The 23729-nt window shown below is 41.6% G+C and overlaps 1 protein-coding gene across 1 annotated transcript in view; it reads left to right on the top strand.

Moving 5' to 3' along the window:
- Positions 1-23729, top strand: part of SORCS3 (sortilin related VPS10 domain containing receptor 3) — a 650432-nt gene that overhangs the window by 601785 nt on the left and 24918 nt on the right. The window contains exons 18-20 of the mRNA XM_069567050.1: positions 1038-1209; positions 3596-3782; positions 13103-13236. Of these exons, the coding sequence (XP_069423151.1) occupies positions 1038-1209; positions 3596-3782; positions 13103-13236 (493 nt within the window). The remainder of the gene's footprint in view (positions 1-1037; positions 1210-3595; positions 3783-13102; positions 13237-23729) is intronic.

Consider the following 23729-nt stretch of genomic DNA (forward strand, 5'->3'; position numbering starts at 1 on the left):
TCAGGTAGAGTGGAGGGCCTATATCATTCATATAGACATTTGCTTTCAAGGCCACCAGAAGAAGCAACATGGATAGACTGGTTAATTACTCCTGACACACAGAGTGAAAGAAGATGTGATGTGATGATGATGATGGTGGTGGTAGTGGTGTCTATGTGTCTATTTTATGTGTTTTTACCAGAACATTGATTTTATGCAATTTTACGGATAGTAATATGCCTGGATATAAAGTCTGTCATGCAGGTCAGGGCTATGGGCAAGCTCTCGCCTTGGCTTCACGTGCTTGGGTCAGCGGTCAAGAAAGATGACATGCCACCACCGTGCCCAAAGATGCTCTTATCTTAGAAAGTCACATTGTTTATGGGGAGATTTTCCCATGCAGGCTTCTTCTCTGAGACAGTTTTACCACAGCAGGATCAAATAGGAGTCTCACACTTGTGCTCCTGGTCTGGTGTTAGTGATGAATGGAAAATGAAATATTAGCAAGGAGACAAAATCTGCTATGAAAGAATCCAGTGGCTCCAAAGTAAGAACTAGTAGGTGTTAGGGTATGCGGTGGTGTCCTGGTGCCAAAGGGAGACAGGAAGCGGCTTCCTGAGTAATCAGAGTTAGAAGAAGGCTGATCTTCTAGCTGCTTTCTGGCCTCAGGGAGGTAGAAACAAGTCTGTCTCTCACAGGGAGAAGAACCTGCTTTTTCTTGTTTCTTTAGACCAGCGGGTCTGCCACTTCCTGCCTCATGCGTGAGTCAGACATTGATTTTTCTTGGCTGGTTTAGACACTGATCTGATCTGTGGTTCACCAGGTAGGATCGATAATAGTGTTTAAAGAGCTGCTCTTCCTGAGATGAAGGGATAGTGGCTTCTCAGCATTTGTTGAGCTTCCTAAATGGCTGTCTTCTCTGGGACTCAGACGTCAGGTGCAACTGTGTGAAATCTCTGTCTCACTCTTGCTCTTTTGCACACTCTACCATACATGCTTCACACGAGCACACATACATGTGATAAACCACACCACTGACAATGATCAATACCCTTTAGGTATCGGCGAATTGTGTCCAACAACTGCACAGACGGCCTGAGGGAGAAGTATACCGCCAAGGCCCAGATGTGCCCTGGAAAAGCCCCGCATGGCCTCCACGTGGCGACGACCGATGGGCGCCTGGTGGCGGAGCAGGGGCACAATGCAACCTTCATTATCCTCATGGAGGAGGTAGGGGCACCCCTCCTGGGCCTCTGAGGTCAGAACTCACAACCGGGTCATGTCCCACATCCAGATGGGAAGAGAAGAAAGAGCTTGTGTTCCCACTAGTCCTTAAAACAAAGTCAATGGTGAGAAGCACCACTTGTGTGATAAGATGGAAGGGGTGAAAGAGGGCTTGGGATGTTTAGGGACCCTGTTCCCTTCATCCCACAATACAGACCTAGGCCAAACGGGTCCCCTTGTCTCTGAGCAGGCACAGATCTGAATATATTCTTTGAGGTACCCCTTTAGGGCCTGCATCATTAAAGGACTCTTAATTATCATTAGACTGTATACTATAAACATTGCCAGAATGGAATTCACATTTTTCCTGTTTGTTCCAGGATCCTTATTTTTTTCTTTTACCCTTCACCCTACTAATTAGAAAAGCCCACAAGACTTCTAGAGAGTCTTAAAAGTATGAGTGTGAGGATGGGGGAGGGTGATCCCAATCCTCTAAACTTATTTTTCTGAAGAATGCCATATGAGTTGACTTTCCATCAGCTGCCTGCTCCATTAGTTCACTTTTTAGGTCATTTGCAGTCTGGGGAGTAAAACCAGACTGTGTTCATTCATTCTGGGTAAACTAGCTCTGCTGTATGCTTCTTTGCTTCCTATATGAGTTGTTTCATCTGTTTCCATACCAGGGAAGTTTTCAGGCACTCCTTGCTGAGGCGCTGGGGCAGGGAAGTTTGCCTGATTTACAAAGCCATCTAAATTTAAATGCAAATTACTGTGTGCTCTTGAGATCTTGGAAAGAGACCAAAGCAGGCCAGGAGTGTGTCCCCGTTACATACCCCCTACCCCCGCCCAACTGTGAATACTTTAGAAATCTTTTAAGTCTGGCCCACATTGGACAGGACAGTGAAGACTCCTTATCCTGGGTTGGCAGATTCTTTAGCCTTCATCCATACTGGGTGCTTAAATTAAAGAACTTTAATATTCAGAGGAGGTGATTATCGCATTCCCACTAGGGAGTTTCCAGGATCAGCTCTATTAAAACCTTCTCTTGAATGGATGTGAAGAGCCATGATCTTATCCATCTGAATTGCCTTCAGTTCATTTCCACTTTAATTTATATTCATAAACTCAAGGGTAGCTGACATTGTGTTGGGGGCAAGGTAGCACCTATCAATATTTTACTCACATCTGGGTTGCCATGGCCGGGGAGACAGTGAAACTGTGATGAAAGCACAGTCACTTGGCAGGAGAATTGAACCATAATTCCAAAATGATGTATTTCTCTTTTTTCTTCTCCATCAACAATCTTTGTAAAGAAGCAGAGAAACCTGATTCTTCCTTTTCATCTAGAACCCTTATCTTATGGTTAGGTTCAGTTGAATTTATCCAAACTGTCAGCCCAATAAAGTGGGATGAAGTACAAGAAAGTTCAAGTACAATGTACAAGTACAAGTACAATGAAGTACAAGAAAGGATGGGGTTCAGTATCAGCTCTTAGGAAGCTAAGGATCAACTAAACCACTGACATCATCTCTCAGGTGGACCCATGTGGCTCTTGGCATCCCTCAAGGCAGAAATGCTTGTGAGCTGAGATGGTCAATAAATGCTTCAGGGAAGAGGGGGCTTAGGCAAGTTTAGGGAAAGCCAAGATCAACAGAGCACAGGTATGCTTTCAGCTGGCAGACAGCATTCATCTATAGAATGGAAATAATCACCCTATCTCAGGGTTATTTTGAAGGTGGTATTATATAATATGTGTTAAGAGATTAGCGTAATGCTTGGAACCTAATGATAGATACTAAAAAATAGGAAAATTTTAATAATAGCATGGTGGTTGAGAGTACTGACACCAGACTACTTGGGTTCAAAACTTGGCTTCTCCACTATTGGCTACAGAGACTTTGGTCTAATTCCTTTATTTGTGTCCTCATTGCCAAAATGGGAACAGTAATACTTTCTACATTTCAGAGTTATGAGGGGACTAATTGCTTGGAACTGAAAAGAAGCTTTATCAGTGTTAGCTGTTACTACTACTATTACTATTATCATGAAACAAGAGAGGAACAACTAATGTGCATGAGAGATGGAGGGAGGCCCTTGGCTTCCACACTTCAGAGCTTCAGAGAAGCTCTACCTTCTCCATAACTGATGATATCAGCCACATCAGGCTACCTGAGTTTGGGCATAAAAGGGCAATAGACCCATAGTACCTGTTTGCAGTGCCCAGTAGCTATCAGACAGGAGTCTGATGATTGTGTTGAGAGTGTTTCAGGAGGGTGTTTGGGGGAGATTCAGGCCTCTAGGGGTGATGCCAAAGGCAGAGGACCAAGCATCAGAGAGGAGTTAGGCTGGACCATGCAAATGGGCCCAGGCCAGCTTCTATTCCCCCTTGCAGGGTGATCTCCAAAGGACAAACATCCAACTTGACTTTGGGGACGGGATTGCAGTGTCCTACGCTAATTTCAGTCCCATTGAGGATGGCATCAAGCACGTGTACAAGAGTGCAGGCATCTTCCAGGTGACGGCCTATGCGGAGAACAACCTAGGCTCAGATACAGCGGTCCTCTTCCTGCATGTGGTTTGTAAGTAGCTTGAGCCGCCCCTCCCTTACTCCGCCCCCGGTTGACTACTTCTTCTGTTCAGACTTCCTGAGATCCCTCACTGAGCTGGAATTGGTATGACTGCTACCACAAATGATAACCCCAGTCAAAAGACAGATGTGAGTTCATCCATGTTGGTGTTTCATGATGCTAAAGGAGACGGATTATTTTGAAAGTTTGGAAAGTGTTACCACCTAGTCTCTCCTTTTCAGCTCCACTCTGTTCTGATATAAGTGTGCACATGCAAACACATATTCAGGTAAAAGTCCCTTGCATTGGAGGCTGCTAAGATAGAGGGAGAGAGGAGTCATCCGGTTCACAGCCGCAGGCTCATTTTCAAGCTACTCTGTGTGAAGGCGGCACAAATCAAAGTAAATTGTTCTCTCCATTGAAAGAGCCAAAGAAGGATTAAAGAAACACATGCCCAAATTGTTTTAAATGTAGAACTGGACACATAAAATAACTTAATTCTTATACCCAAGGTTACTTCAAGTTTATACCAGATGTAAATAATTCTAAGAACTCCCCAGCAGTTTTGTTGTCCTGGATTTGTTTCATGGCTGTTGGCTGCTGCTTGAAAAGTGAAAGTGTCAGTCAGTCACTCAGTCATATCTGACTCTTTGTTACCCCAGGGACTGTAGCCCACCAGGCTCTCTGTCCATGAAATTTTCCAGGCAAGAATGCTGGAGTGGGTAGCCATTCCTTTCTTCAGGGGGTCTTCCCGACCCAGGGATTGAACCCCAGTCTCCCACATCAGAGGCAGATTCTTTACTGTCTGAGTCACCAGGGAACAAACCAAACAGTTGAAGTTCCAAAGTAGTGTGTTAGTCCTGGATGTATTTTGTGTATTTGATATTCTGGAACTTGACTTAGATAAATTGAAACTTAAATATGATTTAAAAGGTTGGGTTAAGGAAATGTTGTTTGGGGACTGTTATTGGTTTCCTATACTTTATAGTGATAATCATGGGTCTAAGGACTACTGTAATTTTTACTTATATACCCCACAATAGTTTAGAGGCTATGCTATATCTGATGGTCTTCCCAGGTGGCTCAGTGGTAAAGAATCTGCCCGCCAATGGAGGAATCACAGGAGATGCAGTTTTGATCCCTGGGTTGGGAAGATCACCTGGGGGGCAAATTGCAACAAAACTCCAGTGTTCTTGCCAGAATAATCCTCTGGACAGAGGAGGCTGGCGGACTGCAGCCCACGGCCTCTCAGTTTTGGGCATGACCAAGTGATTGAGCACACACGCTCATACATGCTACATATGGTGAAAATTAAACACTTTAAAAGAACCTAGGTGAACATAAGAAACACTTTTTCTATTAACAACTCAGTAAAAATATAAACAACCTTACACTTGAAAGTCCCTGGCAAACAGTGACCTAGCTGGTCTCCTAGCATTCTGGTTACACTAATAGTATAAGGACCAGCAGCGATGAGGGAAGTGCATAGAGAAAGACCTGGATGATATATCCTTAAAGACACCAAGCTATTGGACCATGGGATAAACGATTCCTTCTCTGAATCTTCTGAACTTCAGTTTTAAAATGGCTTAATTCTAACTGGTACCTTGCTCCATAGGTCTCTTGCAACAATAGTAAGTAGGAATTACAAATAACACATCCAGTCATTCACTAATTTATTCAATGACTATTTGTTGAGTTCTTAATATATTGCTAGATACTGGGGATGCAGTAATAGAAAGATGGCCCCGCCCTTGCAGAGTTTACATTCTGGTGAGGGAGGGAAAGCACTGTTAGGAATGGGCTATCAATAGCCCAGTGGTGATAATCACACCACACCATCTATAATCTTTCTGTGCCAGCAGCACCAGGTCAGAAACCCAGGTGGGTGTTGTGCAAGGTGTTTACAAGCCAAGATTAGAGCAAAAAAAGACCTGTATTTGAATACTGATCATATCCTTTTGTGAAATGTTTAATATCTGTCAACTTTCATAGTCTTTAAAAACTTCTGATCCCTCTCCTATAATATTTAGATTATAGTGAGGCTCTGAGAATCAAATTGGATTATGTGTATGTGTCAGGGTCCCCAAGACGTCCTTTCCCAGGTTTAGTGATTTGCTGGAAGGACTTGCAAGTCTCAGCATATAGTCATACTTCAGACTTTGATTCATGACACTGATCAGCAGAGAGAGATCAACAAAGAGAAAAGGCCTGTGGGACAAAGTCTGTAGGAAACAAAGTGCAAACTTCCAAGAGTCCTCTCCCATGGAGTCCCACAGAACATGCATAATTCCTCCAGCAATGAGTTAGAGTGACACGTATGAAGGGCTGTTTACCAGAAAAGCTCATTGCAAACTCAGTGGCCCTGGCTTCTACTGGGGACTGATCAAATAGCCATCCTCTGCCTAGTGTGCACAACATATCGAGACTTCCTGAGGAAAATACTTTTTTTCAGAATAAACCACGTATGTGTGTGTGCCTCGTCTCTCAGTCATATCCGATTCTTTGCCACTCCATGCACTGTCGTCTACCAGCTCCTCTGTCCACAGAATTCTCCAGGCAAAAATACTGGTATGGGTAGCCATTCCCTTCTCCAGGGGATCTTCCTGACCCGGGGATGAACCCAGGTCTCCTGCATTACAGGCGGATTCTTCACCATGTGAACCACCAGGGAAGCCCTAGAATAAATCATATTATTGCTTAAAAAAAAAAAAAAATTCTAAGCAGAGTGAACCAGTCCTATCAGCTAGTTGCTGACTGGAAACACTCTCAGAACCAAGTTCCCTTATGCCAGAAAAGGGCCAGTCTTACACATAGGTCTTTTTAAAAAACGAATTTACTTTCCTCTGTTCCAACGACCTGCCCCACCCATGTTCCTAATTCTCCCGAGTGGACCTTGTCTGCTGGGCATAAAGACCAGTGTACTTCAGTGGCAAAAAAAAAAAAAAAGAAAAAGAAAAACAACAAGGAACAGGTTTATATTGTGGGTTATGCACATGAAGGAGGAAATATTCCTTGAAACTTTTATCATGCTCATAATTCCCTCCAAATCAATCATGGCTGCATTTACCAGACAGTTATTATACTGGAAACTGCTCTTGGCCTCACCTTGGGCCATTAGCTAACAAAAGTAGCTGTTAGCCACCCATAATAACCAATCTCGCACAGATTATTAGATTTTTTATTAAAAAGAACACTCTTTGACAGTGAGGATTTTAGGAGTTTCCTGTATTCCCTTCTGAATCCTCCCAGCTCTCTTCTCTCCCATCCATGGTTTATCTCTAGGTAGAAGCCTGGAGCTTCTGGCTCAGGTTCTTTGCTCTAAAAAGCTGTTTAGTGTTGTTCCTTGAGATTATGTTTACCCCAAAGTACTTGTCCTGAAACTGGCATATATGTGGCTGTGCTTGATGGTGTTCTAATTCATGGAGGCTCCACCCATTTTGTATTTGGCATGAATTTGGTGAGAAGAGGGCTTCCCAGGTGCCGCTAGTGGTAAAGAACTCACCTGGCAATTCAGGGAACATAAGAGACGCAGGTTCAATCCCTGGATTGGGAAGATGTCCTGGAGTAGGAAATGGCGCCCCATTCCAGTATTCTTGCCTGGAAGATTCCATGGGCAGAGGAGCCTGGCAGGCTATAGTCCATAAGGTCACACACAAGGAGTCAAATAAGACTGAAAGACTGAGCACAGTAGGGAGAAGGAGGTCTCATTTTATATTTGGGGGCATCAAAATACCCAACAATGTAAGTCTTAGATGAGTGGAGATGTCTGAGTAACAGAAAACCGAGAAGCCTGTCCAGTGCTGTGAATCATAGCGATGTGGAAAAAGCGCAGGGTTCTCATGAGCTAGCCAGGAGGATGGGCTCTGCACATTTTGAAGGAAAAAGCTAACAATAGGAGTGTTATCTAAAAAATAGCACAAATGAACTTATTTACAAGACAGAAACAGATTCACAGACATAGAAAATAAACTTATGGTTACCAAAGGGGAATAGGGTGGGGGTAAATTAGAAGTTTACCCCAACCAGTAGCATTAGAATATGTTACTGGAGATCAGTGGAGAAATAACTCCAGAAAGAATGAAGGGATGGAGCCAAAGCAAAGACAATACCCAGTTGTGGATGTGACTGGTGATAGAAGTAAGATCCGATGCTGTAAAGAGCAATATTGCATAACAAACTGGAATGCTAGGTCCATGAATCAAGGCAAATTGGAAGTGGTCAAACAGGAGATGGCAAGAGTGAACGTCGACATTCTAGGAATCAGCGAACTAAAATGGACTGGAATGGGTGAATTTAACTCTGATGACCATTATATCTACTACTGTGGGCAGGAATCCCTTAGAAGAAATGGAGTAGCCATCATGGTCAACAAAAGAGTCCAAAATACAGTACTTGGATGCAATCTCAAAAATGACAGAATGATCTCTGTTCATTTCCAAGGCAAACCATTCAATATCACAGTTATCCAAGTCTATGCCCCAACCAGCAACGCTGAAGAAGCTGAAGTTGAACGGTTCTATGAAGACCTACAAGATCTTTTAGAACTAACACCCAAAAAAGATGTCTTTTTCATTATAGGGGACTGGAATGCAAAAGTAGGAAGTCAAGAAACACCTGGAGTAACAGGCAAATTTGGCCATGGACTATGGAATGAAGCAGGGCAAAGACTAATAGAGTTTTGCCAAGAGAACGCACTGGTCATAGCAAACACCCTCTTCCAACAACACAAGAGAAGACTCTACACGTGGACATCACCAGATGGTCAACACCGAAATCAGATTCATTATATTCTTTGCAGCCAAAGATGGAGAAGCACTATACAGTCAGCAAAAACAAGACCAAGAGCTGACTGTGGCTCAGATCATGAGCTCCTTATTGCCAAATTCAGACTTAAATTGAAGAAAGTGGGGGGAAACCACTAGACCATTCAGGTATGACCTAAATCAAATCCCTCATGATTGTACAATGGAAGTGAGAAATAGATTTAAGGGCCTAGATCTGATAGATAGAGTGCCTGATGAACTATGGACTGAGGTTCGTGACACTGTACAGGAGATAGGGATCAAGACCATCCCCATGGAAAAGAAATGCAAAGAGGCAAAATGGCTATCTGGGGAGGCCTTACAAATAGCTGTGAAAAGAAGAGAAGCAAAAGGCAAAGGAGGAAAGAAAAGATATACCCATTTGAATGCAGAGTTCCAAACGATAGCAAGGAGAGATAAGAAAGCCTTCCTCAGTGATCAGTGAGGAAGAAATAGAAAAAAAGAAATAGAGGAAAACAATAGAATGGGAAAGACTAAAAATCTCTTCAAGAAAATTAGAGATACCAAGGGAACATTTCATGCAAAGATGAGCACAATAAAGGACAGAAATGGTATGGACCTAACAGAAGCAGAAGATATTAAGAAGAGGTAGCAAGAATACACAGAAGAACTGTACAAAAAACTTCACAACCAAGATAATCACAATGGTGTGATCACTCACCTAGAGCCAGACATCCTGGAATGTGAAGTCAAGTGGGCCTTAGAAAGCATCACTATGAACAAAGCTAGTGGAGGTGATGGAATTCCAATTGAGCTATTTCAAATCCTGAAAGATGATGCTGTGAACGTGCTGCACTCAATATGCCAACAAATTTGGAAAACTCAGCAGTGGCCGCAGGACTGGAAAAGGTCAGTTTTCATGCCAATCCAAAAGAAAGGAAATGTCAAAGAATGATCAAACTGCCGTACAATTGCACTCGTCTCACATGCTAGTAAAGTAATGCTCAAAATTCTCCAAGCCAGGCTTCAGCAATATGTGGACGTAAACTTCCAGATATTCAAGCTGGTTTTAGAAAAGGCAGAGGAACCAGAGGTCAAATTGCCAACATCCATTGGATCATGGAAAAATCAAGAGAGTTCCAGAAAAACATCTATTTCTGCTTTATTGACTATGCCAAAGCCTTTGACTGTGTGGATCACAATAAACTGTGGAAAATTCTTCAAGAGATGGTAATACCAGACCACCTGACCTGCCTCTTGAGAAACCTATATGTAGGTCAGGAAGCAACAGTTAGAACTGGACATGGAACAACAGACTGGTTCCAAATAGGAAAAGGAGTACGTCAAGGCTGTATATTGTCACCCTGCCTTATTTAACTTATATGCAGAGTACATCATGAGAAACGCTGGACTGGAAGAAGCACAAACTGGAATCAAGATTGTTGGTAGCAATATCAATCACCTCAAATATGCAGATGACACCACCCTTATGGCAGAAAGTGAAGAGAAACTAAAAAGCCTCTTGATGAAAGTGAAAAAAGAGAGTGAAAAAGTTGGCTAAAAGCTCAATATTCAGAAAACGAAGATCATGGCATCTGGTCTCATCACTTCATGGGAAATAGATGGGGAAACACTGGAAACAGTGTCAGACTTTATTTTGGGGGGCTCCAAAATCACGGCTTATTTTGATTGCAGCCAAGAAATTAAAAGACGCTTATTCCTTGGAAGGAAAGTTATGACCAACCTAGATAGCATATTGTAAAGCAGAGACATTACTTTGCCAACAAAAGTCCGTCTAGTCAAGGCTATGGTTTTTCCTGTGGTCATGTATGGATGTGAGAGTTGGACTGTGAAGAAGGCTGAGCACTGAAGAATTGATGCTTTTGAACTGTGGTGTTGGAGAAGACTCTTGAGAGTCCCTTGGACAGCAAGGAGATCCAACCAGTCCATTCTAAAGGAGATCAGCCCTGGGATTTCTTTGGAAGAAATGATGCTAAAGCTGAAACTCCAGTACTTTGGCCACCTTATGTGAAGAGCTGACTCATTGGAAAATACTCTGATGCTGGGAGGGATTGGGGGCAGGAGGAAGAGGGGACGACCGAGGATGAGATGGCTGGATGGCATCATGGACTTGATGGACGTGAGTCTGAGTGAACTCCGGGAGATGGTGATGGACAGGGAGGCCTGGCGTGCTGCAGTTCATGGGGTCGCATAGTCGGACACGACTGAGCTACTGAACTGAACATAAATTAGAAGTATGTGATGCCAGATGCATACTACTGTACATAAGATAAATAAGCAACAAGGATTTACTGTACAACACAGGAATTATGTTCAATATCTTATAATAACCTAGAATAGAAGAAAGAATATATGTATGTATGTAGATATGTGTGTATAACTAAATCACTTTGCTGTACACCTGAAACTAATGCAATATTGTAAATCAACTATACTTCAATTAAAAAAACAGAAGAGAAGCTTTGACCTTGAGGATAAAGGGACTCTATTCCCATCATGGGGAGAATGAAATCTGAATGTGGGCATGAAGGACTCAGAGGTGTTAAAGTAAAACCTTGGTTTCTCATCTCCCTCCCAGGACATGGCCTGGTCAGGGACCCCTGCCCATTGCCGTATTCTCTTCCACAAAGATCAATGAAACACAAACAGCAAAGAGAGTTTAACCAGATGAACTCCTAAAATTGAGTAAAGAAATGAAAACTAGTCAGTATTTTTTCACACATGTATTTTTTAAATTCTAGCCCACAGTCAAACCATACAAAATTATTAAACAGACTTACTAATTGAAAATAATTAAGCCTTTAGCCAAATGTGTATCTGAAGTGACAGGTTGGAAACTATTTGTTGGAAGAAATCTTGAAATGCTGAATGCCTGGGATCAGCTGAGAGAGCTGTAGGCAGAGAGTGTTTTCGCAATGTAGATACACAGATTCTTGAATACTTTGTTGATTGTTCAGAAAAATACCATCCGGACAGTGGCAAGCAGGTTTGGCTGATCTCCTCATCTGATCTCAGTTCCTATCCAAACACCTTTTCTCCCAGTATAAATTTACCTCTGACACAGGAGGTATGAATGAGATTCACAATAATGCCCAGTCTTGTAAGAGAGACTTTAACCCGGTGATAAACAGGAGCCATGATGGTGTGGTAGCGGCAGTGGAAATAGTCAGCCCATAACTAATCATATGATACTTTTAATATCCTCATATATTCTTATTACTGTCAGGAAGGCAAAGGACAGTGTAACAGCCTGTGTAGGGTCAAAGTTCTGTAAAATAGAAGAAAAGGTCATACAGCCAAAATTAAATAGGAGCAGAAGTAAAAAGTATCTTTCTGCTTTCTTCCCTTTAAACTGAGCCATCTCCCAAATAACCAAGGGTGTCATTAGTGAAGGCCTGGTGGCCTGGAAAATGCCCCACCTATGAGAAGAACTCAAGGTCCCAAGGATAAAGAGATGTCCTTGCTACAGTGGTGACCTTTAGTTACTTTAGCTCATCAACATTATCATGTTGGAAACCAGAAAATGTGTTCCAGCAAAGTGTGGGCAGATAACTAGAACATTTTAGCTGGATCTGGTGAAGTAGAAAGGATGTAAGAAAGGGAAAGTGGAGGAAGGGAGCAAAAGGAGGAGAGGACGTGGGTGGGGAAAAAAAGAAAGGAAAAAGAAAGGGGTAAGAGTTGGGGAGAAAATCCCACGGAATTAAAAAATAACATATCTGCCTCACAAATGCAGTGCTGACTCATTAACATTTTTCTTCAGCATTTTCCTCCTCTCATGTTATTTTGAAAATGAATTAAATTAAAATTCTCACTTACCATGCATAGAATGGATTCCAATCTATTCTCTTACTTGCTAGTTTAGGACTTGAGACTGCTTACATCAGTTTTCTGAGGAGCAAAAAATAAAAGTTTGGTCACCTTTTGGCAAACAGCTTTTAAAATTATTATTATTTGGGAACCTGGCATTATTTCTCTTCAATTTAAGGAGACAGGCTTTTTCCTTTTTATAATACAGCCCTGCCAGCTTCTGAGTGACACCCTCTGAGTATTGCAGATGACAGGCACAATGGCCAGTTGTTGAACAAGATGGAACCAATTAACAATCGAGGATAATGGCAGAGCCCTCCATACAATGCACCAACCCCCAATCATGATACAGGCTAATCGGTAGATATGCAAGAGATCGCTCTTTATCTTCCTATTTTTTGGCTAAGTGTCCAGTAAACTAGCTTTGTCCTTAGATTTGAGGTTCATAAGCATATGTGGTGGGATCATCAGATGGAAGTTAAGTTCAGATGTCACTCAATCTGAAGCCCAAATTGAGTTCCCTGTTGTTTGCAGTGCTTCATTTCAAGCACATACAAACACACACATGCACACACACACACATACACACACACACATACACACACACATATCTCAACATCTGTGAGTTTGTGATTGTTGTTTTATTATAGGTGATGGTAAAGATAAAGAATATGGGAATGTGAGCTTTTGTTTATTTCGGGGATAGAAACACTGACATTGTTTTCCTTGTTCCTTTAGGTCCTGTGGAGCATGTTCATCTCCGAGTTCCATTTGTTGCCATAAGAAATAAGGAGGTCAACATCAGTGCAGTTGTGTGGCCCAGCCAACTGGGGACTCTTACGTATTTCTGGTGGTTCGGCAATAGTACAAAGGTTTGGCCCTTATCGATTAGTATCTGCTTAGATTTGACCCTTTCTGATTGGTATCTGCTTAGATGATCCCATGTTCTAACTTCTATTTGATGCTGGGAGCACAGGGGTATATGGGCAATAACAGATAATCAATGAAGCTTGGAATCCATGTCAATGAATATGACATACCTTCCCACACCAAGTTCATTCCTATAATAGGGGAACTTCAAATATCCTAAGGGAGAAGAGATTAACAAACCTGGTTGTTCTTGCTCCTCTGATCAATTTTTCTAATATTCATTTTGCTCTGTTTTGTTTTAATCCTAGCTTTTCTACTCATTAGGTATATAATATCAAGAAAGTCATTTAATGGTAAATAATCAGCCTGCAATGCAAGGTGACCCCAGTTCAGTCCCTGCATTGGGAAGATCCTCTGGAGAAGGGCATGGAAACACATTCTAGCATTCTTGCCTGGAGAAGCCCATGCAGAGAGGAACATGGAGGCTACAGTCCATGGGTTGCAAAGAGTTGAACATGACTGAGCAACTAACACACACACACACACACACACACACACACACACACCGAGAAAGTCACTTCAGTTCAGTTCAGTCGCTCCATTGTGTCTGACTTTGTGACCCCATAGACTGTAGCACACCAGGCCTCCCTGTCTATTGCCAACTCCTGGAGTTTACTCAAACTCATGTCCATTGAGTCAGTGATGCCATCCAACTATCTCATCCTCGGTCATCCCCTTCTGCTCCTGCCTTCAATCTTTCCCAGCATCAGGGTCTTTTCAAATGAGTCAGTTCTTCGCATCAGGTGTCCAAAGTATTGGAGTTTCAGCTTCAGCATCAGTACTTCCAATGAATATTCAGGAATAATTTCCTTTGGGATGAACTGGTTGGATCTCCTTGCAGTCCAAGGGACTCTTAAGAGTCTTCTCCAACACCACAGTTCAAAAGCATCAATTCTTTAGCGCTCAGCTTTCCTTATGGTCCAACTCTCTCATCCATACATGACTGCTGGAAAAATCATAGCTTTGACTAGACGGACCTTTGTTGGCAATGTAATATCCCTGCTTTTTAATATGCTGTCTAGGTTGGTCATAGCTTTTCTTCCAAGGAGCAAGTGTCTTTTAATTTCATGGCTGCAGTCACCATTTGCAGTGATTTTGGAGCCCCCCAAAATAGTCTGTCACTGTTTCCACTGTTTCCCCATGTATTTATCATGAAGTGATTATGATCTTAGTTTTCTGAATGTTGAGTTTTAAGCCAACTTTTTCACTCTCTTCTTTCACTTTTATCAAGAGGCTCTTTAGTTCTTTTTTGCTTTCTGCCATCAGGGTGGTATCATCTGCATATCTGAGTTTATTGATATTACTCCTGAAAATCTTGATTCCAGCTTGTGCTTCATCCAGCCTGGCATTTCACGTGATGTACTCTGCATATAAGTTAAATAAGCTGGATGACAACATACAACCTTGACATACTACTTTACCGATACCAGCCTGTAGTTCCATGTCCAGTTCTAACTGTTGCTTCTCGACCTGCATACAGATTTCTCAGGAGGCAGGTCAGGTGGTCTGGTATTCCCATCTCTTTAAAAATTGTCCACAATTTGATCCATAGTCAAAGGCTTTGGCATAATGAATAAGATGCACAAAGGCAAAATGGTTGTCTGAGGAAGCCTTGCAAATAGCTGTGAAAAGAAGAGAAGCAAAAGGCAAAGGAGGAAAGAAAAGATATACCCATTTGAATGCAGAGTTCCAAACAATAGCAAGGAGAGATAAGAAAGCCTTCCTCAGTGATCAGTGCAAAGAAATAGAGGAAAACAATAGAATGGGAAAGACTAAAAATCTCTTCAAGAAAATTAGAGATACCAAGGGAACATTTCATGCAAAGATGAGCACAATAAAGGACAGAAATGGTATGGACCTAACAGAAGCAGAAGATATTAATTAGAGGTGGCAAGAATACACAGAAGAACTGTACAAAAAATAAATACTCAGTTGCCATGTAATAATTCCTTTCAAAAAGGAATGGAACAATGCCAGTTTTGTTTGTTTGTTCAAGATGAACAAACAGAACTTCAGCTCTTGCATGATAAGAGTAGGATATGATTCATTCCTGCTCTTATTTTAAAGTAAAAAAATGTTTTTTATTGAAGTAGAATTGATTTACAGTATTGTGGGTCCTGCTTTTGTTTAGGGAAGCGGCATTATATGGTGCTAAGTAAAATGAAGCACCATATAATGGTGCTTAGTAAGAAAACTAAGATCATCAAAAAAGCAAGAGAGTTCCAGGAAAACATCTACTTCTGCTTTATTGACTACTCTAAAGCCTAAGCTGTGTGGATCACAACAAACTTGGAAAATTTTCCAAGAGATGGAAATACCAGACCACCTTACCTGCCTCCTGAGAAATTTGTATGCAAGTCAGAAAGCAACAGTTAGAACTGGACATGAAACAACAGACTGGTTCCAAATAGGGAAAGGAGTGCCCTGCTTATTTAACTTACATGAGGAGTATATCATGCGAAATGCTGAGCTGGATAAAGCATAAGCTGGAATCAAGATTGCTGGTAGAAATATCAATAAGTTCAGATACACAGATGACACCATCCTTATGGCAGAAAGAAAAGAACTAAAGAGCCTCCTGATGAACGTGAAAGAGGACAATGAAAAAGTTGGCTTTAAACTCAACATTCAGGAAACTTAAGATCATGGCATCTGGTCCTATCACTTCATGGCAAACAGAAGCGGAAACGATGGAAACAGTGAGGGACTTCACTTTTGGGGGCTCCAAAATCACTGCAGATGGTGATTGCAGCCATGAAATTAAAAGATGCTTGCTCCTTGGAAGAAAAGTTATGATCAACGTAGACAGCATATTAAAAAGCAGAGACATTACTTTGCCCACAAAGGTCAATCAATAAAAGCTATGGTTTTTCCAGTAGTCATGTATGGATGTGAGAGTTGGACTGTGAAGAAAGCTTAGTGCCAAAGAATTGATGCTTTTGAACTGTGGTATTGGAAAAGACTCTTGAGAGTCCCTTGGACTGCAAGGAGATCCAACCAGTCCATCCTAAAGGAAATCAGTCCTGAATATTAGTTGGAAGTACTGATGCTAAAGCTGAAACTCCAATATTTGGCCACCTGATGTGAGGAACTGACTCATTGGCAAAGACTCTGATGCTGGGAAAGATTGAAGGCAGGAGGAGAAGGAGACGACAGAGGATAAGATGGTTGGATGGCATCACTGACTCAATGGACAAGAGTTTGAGTAAACTCCGGGAGTTGGTGATGGACAGGAAGTCCTGGCACGCTGTGGTCCATGGGGTCGCAAAGATTAGGACATGACTGAGTGACTGAACTGATTATATGGTGGAGAGAATATGTACTGTGTGTTCAGAAAGAAAAGGGTTAAGTTTCTAGCATTGCTGCATGTTGTTTGTGTGAGCTTGAGCAAGTGGTTCAACCTAACATTTAATGCACTCAGCTGAAAACTGAGAGACTAATGCTTATGTCATCTTGATTTTTGTGAAAACTAAATAAAATAATCTATGTTTCCGTGGCATAGATTAGGTACTCACTAAATGATGCTCTTTTTTTTTTTGGTATAAAATATGGCAGTTAGGATGGGTTGATAAAAGACAATTAGATTTATGGGACACCAAGGACCATTTTCTGTTTGTATCATTTGTGCCGTGTACTTTTAATTTCTTAGTATAAGCTATGATGCTTTTGCATTTCTAGTGTTATTGTTCACTGGGACAATAGGTAAGGAGGTTAGTTAATAAGATGCCCATTTGGTACATTAGAGTCTTGAAGCTCCCTATGTGAGATAAGCATTCTAAGGGCAAACATCTGGTTCACTCTTGAGCTAGAACCCAGGTGTCCTCACTTCCGTCTATACCAGTACCATTCCCAGCCCCAGGATGCTTTCTCTGCATCACTCAGTTTGTCTCTGGGAGCTCACAAAGTGAAGTGAAGTGAAAGTTACTCAGTCATGTCCAACTCTTTGAAACCCCATGGACTATAGAGTCCATGGAATTCTCCAGGCCAGAATACTGGAGTGGGTAGCCATTCCCTTCTCCAGGGGATCTTCCCCACCCAGGGATCGAACCCAGGTCTCCCAAATTGCAGGCAGAGTCTTTACCAGCTGAGACACAAGGGAAGCTCAAGAGCTCATAGACCCTAAAATTCTGCTTCAAACACTAGCAAACATAAACATGGTGAAAGAAAAAGAAAAAGTTTTCTGGGAGGAGAACATCTGAAAGAGAAGGATTTTAAGTTCATTTCACCTCAGAGGATGTGATGTTTGGGCTGTCCAGCCAGGGAGTTCTTTTCTCATAGAGTTTGTTCACCTGTGGACTTTCCAGGGAGATGACTGTGTACAGAGGGCAGTTCTTGGCCATCATAAACACAATGATTTACTCAACTGCCCACAAGGAACTGAGGACAGTGCTTCTCTGTGGCACCAGGTTTTTCCTTTGTATGTTGATTCTGTGACCTGAAATACCAGACAGTGTCTAATAAATATTTGATCAACGGAGAAGTGGACAGTGTGATTGGAGGGTCATTTCTATTTCTCAGATAATCATCTGTGTTAGTTTGAAGCTCAATGTACTTTTCTCTAACTCAAGGATAAGAACATCTAATCCATGAACATCCCTGAGTTATTATTTGAAATTATCTGCCTCTCTAATTTATATTGTGCCATATTATGAGGGGGAAATTTTAAAATTGCAGAATGCCATTATAGTTTTTTTTTTTTTAATGACAATGACCTGAAGTATTCCTTTGGTTAAGAATTCCACCTATAATGAGCATAAAGTGTTGTAAAAATACTTAGATATCAAAGATTCTACTGGTTGGTTTTTGTTTCCAAAGAACCAAGAGAATGAGAGTACATTAGAGGCATTCAGAGCGGTATTGAAATGAGACAAGCCTGGCTTGGGGTCCTGATACAGGTCCTTCTTTGTTCTATGTCTTTGATCAAAGCAGGTAATTTCTCGGTGCCTCAGTTTTGTTCATTGTAATGTCAGAGTAAGGCTAGCAGAGACTATATTCTAGTATTGCTTTGAAGATTAATAAAGAAAGGTACTTAAGTGCTTAGAACATATCTAAGCACTTGAATATATCAGTCACTGTTGTGGTTATCCTTTGTATCAGTGGGATATACCTCTTGGGGGGCAAATCTGACATGGTTCCACAGATTTCCCTCCCACCTCTAAGCATGGTTATTCTGCCTAGTTAAAAAAGGTGTATTTTCAGTGCTTTTTCCAGCATCAAGATGGAAACACATTAAGGTGGCCATAGTGCTGAAAAGTTGATCCAGTGAGAATTTTCCTGGCAAATGAGTTTCTTTGGGTGGTTGGTGAGTGCTCTGAGTGTCAAGCTAGTTGGCTGCCCTTGATCAACAAACTGATCTGTGAAAGGAGTGGATATTAATTTTGGGCATTTATTTCTATCATTGTCTTTATATACATTTTTGTATTTAGTCATCAGAATATCACTGATGAAAGAGAAATTGGCTAGCGTGCATATATCTGTGTGTTGTGACCAGGTGAATTGGACAGTTTCACCCCAGTGGTTGAATTAAGTCAACCTCCCAGTAAGAATCTGTTGAGGGTCTTCCCTGGTAGTTCAGTGGCTAAGACTCCTCTCTCCCAATGCAGAGAACCTGGTTTTGATCCCTGGTTGGGAAACTAGATTCCTCATGTACAACTAAGAGTTCAAATGCCACAGCTAAGACCTGGTGCAGGCCAAATAAATAAATAAATAAAATTGTATTTAAAAAGAATCAGTTGACTTCCTCCCCCCACCCCCGCCAATATTTATAGTCAACCCTCTGTTTGGTGCCCTTAGGAATAGAAGAGCGCTTTGTCTCCACCTTCAAGGAAATTACATTTCTGATAAGAAGGCACAATGGATACACACACAGTTATTGGTGATCAAGTATGATGATGTATACATAAATGGAAGAGATCAAGTGTTCCTAAAATCCAACTGTAGGCCCATATACCTTCAAACCTATTAGCAGATATGAAATTATGTCAGTAGTTCCATGAATCTTTCTCAAGAACTTGTGTTTTGTGCTAGCTGTTATGAGGAACACAAAAACAGCATAAATTTCATTTGTTCCGCTTAGTGAGTGAAGTCGCTCAGTTGAGTCTGACTCTTTGCGACCCCAAGGACTGTAGCCTACCAGGCTCCTCTGTCCAATGGGATTTTACAGGCAAGAATACTGGAGTGGGTTGCCATTTCCTTCTCCAGGAGATCTTCCTGATCTAGGGATCAAACCTGGGTCTCCCGCATTATAGGCAGACGCTTTACCATCTGGGCCACCAGGGAAGTCCTCTATTTGAGAATATGAGGTTAACATCCAAGAATAGATACTATAAGCTATGGTAATAGGAATATAACATTATTGGCCCAGCCAAGCAGCTTAGGGGGTGATGGATGCAAGGCTTCTTGGTCTTAGAGCAAGTCATGTATGGAGCTGGTCCTAAGCTGGCATTGAAGGAGTAGTAGAATTGGGGCAGAAAGGAGGGAAGGGATTTGTATGCAGTGGTAAGGCTTTGGCTATGTTTTTGTTCTGTGTAGATTTATTCTACCAAAGTAGGATTCATTTGGGATGAATTGCATAACAACAAAAATTGGAGTGGATAGGTGACCAATGGCTTTAAATGACACAAATGAATACATTTTATTTTGTCATAGAAATTCATACTTAGAAGAGGATATTGTAAGATAGTGGGCTTTCCAGGTGCCTTAGTGGTAAAGAACCCACCTGCCAGTGCAGGAGACTTAAGAAAAGTGGGTTCAGTCCCTGGGTTGGAAAGATCCCGTGGAGGAGGGCATGGCAACCCACTCCAGAATTCTTCCCTGGAGAATCCCATGGACAGAGGAGCCTGGCCAGCTGCGGTCCATAGAACTGCACAAAGTCAGACTTGACTGAAGCAACTGAACATACATGCACATGTTATTGTGGAATCTGCTAAAACTTTTAAGGGAGATAAGTGTAGTGACTGCATAGTCTGTCTAATTTGGGAATGGCAAGTTTTTATCAAGGTAGTCGCAAAGAGTCAGACAGGACTGAGCAACTTCACTTTCACTTTCCTACATTTAAACTGTGGACATTTTATGATATTCTATGTTGATTTACTGTGTTTGGGGAAATGGTTTAGGCTGCATCCAACATTTCCTTGAAGCTCCTGGATCCATTATTCAGGTGGATATCTTCTAACTAGGTAGTCACTCGAGAGCTTTGCTGATGTCTTGCTGGGTTTACTGGATAGTATGTGACCTGTTGCACATAAGGGACTCTTTGTGGGCAGGGATGTAACCCACAGCCTATGCAGGCCAGGAGCTTTGCCGTGGGCTGTCCATGCAGCTTGGACAAAACACAGAGAAGTCAATTGGCCGCATGTTGGATTTGTGGGGCTCGAAAAGGCCAATTTGCTGGGATTACCAGAGGTCTGGCTTAATAAATGTGTCTGCTTGCCTAATAGATTTAGTAAATGAACCTTAAAATACTTGATTTAATTTAGTGTTGTGCACTAGACATGGGTGGCCAGTGAAGAACTCAAGAATTCTGTGGAGTGTTCCAGCTTTGCAAGGGAGGTGAAATCAGCCATGATGCCATAATAGCTGATGAAAAACAAAAGCAATTTGGAAAACAAAATTAGCTTCTGCCATCTCTCTAGCCTGGAAGCCTGTGGTCTGCTACCCTGGAGGCCAAGTGTGCTCATTTCACACAGTTGGCTGTGGCTCAGAGCCCTGACTGGCTGGTGGGATGGCATGCTCCCTCCCACCTCAGCTGGCATTTCCTTTCTTGGTTCCTGGATCTGCTAGGAAAGCAGCCAGAGGAGAGAAAGTCAGATCTGCTGGAACGGGAGGAATCCCTCTCCTTTTAGGTTGCCCAGCCCAGTCACCTAAGTCTAAGACAAGAATAGTGTGCAGAGAAAGAAGAGTGGGGACCACATAGACCCCTGAGTGCTGAGGATGATGTGGGAGTAGTGCAGATTCCTTGAAAAAAAAAAAAAAGTGAAAGTAGCTCAGTCGTGTCTGACCCTTTGTGACCCCATAGACTATACAGTCCATGGAATTCTCCCGGCCAGAATACTGGAGTGAGTAGCCAGATTCCTTGAAGGGGCTACCATTAGGGGATAAAGGATCCTGATGGTGAGAAGTGGGAAGAGATTAGAGATAGCTGAGGGCAGTAACCAAAACAGAAGGGTAATGTGATATAGTTATGGTCAGAGAGAGCAATTTAAAGAAGTAAGAAAAACTAAAAACACATCAGTTATTCCTTTGCTGTTTTGTTTCTTTCCCAACATTTTATTATTAAAAACTTCAAACACAAAGTAAAAAATGAAATAATTTTACAGTGAATATGCATATGCCTACCACCTATAGTCTATCATCGGAGAAGGGCGTGGCAACCCACTCCAGTCTTCTTGCCTGGAGAATCCCATGGACAAAGTACACATAGTCTATCATTAACATCTACTCTGCTTGTTTTATGTCTATTTATCTGTCCATCCTCCTATCCAGCCATCAACTGATCTTAATTTTTTAAAATTCATTTCAGAATAAACTTCAGACACCTGTGTGCTTTATCCTAAATGCTTCAGGCTACGAATCATTGGCTAGAGTTCTTTACTTGTTTACACTTTTTCCTCCATGGAGATATGACATGTATCAATCATGAAGTGGACAGATCTGAAGTCTGTACTTCCTGAGTTCTGAGAAATACACATACCTATAACCCAAACTCCTATCAAGATATATATTATTAGCATTGCTTCCAAAAGTTCTCCATACCCCTTCTCAGTAAATTCCCACCTAAACCTCAGAACCAACCACTGTTTTTTCCCATCATGAATTAGATCTATCTTTTCTATTAATAGAACTTCATATCATACCATATGAATTCTTTTATATAAGGTTTCTTTAATTTCTTATGGTTTTAAGACGCATCCATACTCTTAGGTATATCAATATTTGCTTTTCTATTTTGTTGAATGCATGAGCTTTGGCTTGCTTATTCATTTTCCTATTGATAAATTCTTCTAAGTTCGCTTAGTTTTTGACTACTATGACTGTAACTGCTATGAGCATTTTCTTCTGTTTGTGGATACATGTTTTCTTTGATCTTGACTAAATTTCCCAGACTGCAATTGCTACGCTATAAATATAAAATAGCATAATTATCTTGGAAAAATTATTACGATTTCTTATAAAAGTGAACTTTTTCCTACATAGTTGCACCATTGTACATCCCATCAAAAATGTATGAGAGTTCAAGTTGCTCCACATCCTCGACAATATTTGTTATTATTTTTAAAGAACTTTTTGTCATTCTGTTGGGTATACAGATGTATTTCATTTTCCTTCCAAAGAATATGACTAAGGTAACAAAACAGTTGAAGGCATTCTGACAGACAAGCCCTAACAGGTTGACTAGTAGGAACTAGAAAATTCGCCGAAAGCCATTCATTAATTCTGTGTGTTCTTACTGCTGAGTAAGTCCTTACAACTTTAAGCTAAGGCCCACAGTGGGGACAGACTTTTCCCAAGGCCATTCATTAAAATAGTAACAGAGCCAGAGTTTCAAGTCTCTGTTCTTGTTACACCAACGATGGCAACTCAGTGGCATACTGTTTTCCTTTATTCCATGTCCATGGCCAATATTGCTGTGTTAAGCCTGACTTGACTTCTCAACACAGGACACTAAACAGCCACCGTTGGTCTGTTGGAGTTGATGTCCATCACAGAACCTACTTGTACCTCATTTGTGGTTTAATTAATGAGTTCACATCCTTGTGCATAGCATCACAGAACCATAAGTATGAGGAAGCATGCTTGGACTCTGGGCTTACCCTTAGTTAATAAAAAAGAGTATAACTCTTTCCGCACTCCCTTCTTTCATTTAGCAAACAGAGAAGAAAGGGTGTCTGCAAGCTTAGGGCAATGTCTAATCCTGTCTGACTCCAGCCATCAGCTTGGCCATAAAATAGAGCAATAGAATTTTAAAGCCAATAAATCAGATTATTGTTTCAGAGGCCCAGGTGAAGATTCTGAGCTAGAAAGGGATTTCAGTTTTGCAGAAGGGACGTTGTGGTCTGAATGCTGCATCTGTGAGCCTCTGCAGCATCTAGGTGCACAGATGTGCTGTATGAACACTGGCTGATATCCACATTCTTAAAAGGCAAGTCTACGCATCCTCGCAGCTGGTGACATCACTGCTCTATCCTATTGTCATCCTAACCCACAGAGACGAGATGGGGTCTGCTCATCTGCACTTGTGACATCTATTCAAGAGCTGCCTTAGAAAAGCCTCCTACTAGAGTGCCTTACCTTGCAAACACCAGATAGCTTGAGAGGACATGGGCCTCAAGATAACCACTGAATAATGACACTTTAATCTCAGAATCTGCATTCTCTTCTCTCCAATAAGCCCTTGCTTCTACTGAGATCCTAATTTCTGAGGGAAAGCATATGC

Source organism: Ovis canadensis, chromosome 22 (assembly GCF_042477335.2).
Source record: "Ovis canadensis isolate MfBH-ARS-UI-01 breed Bighorn chromosome 22, ARS-UI_OviCan_v2, whole genome shotgun sequence".
NCBI lineage: Eukaryota > Metazoa > Chordata > Mammalia > Artiodactyla > Bovidae > Ovis > Ovis canadensis.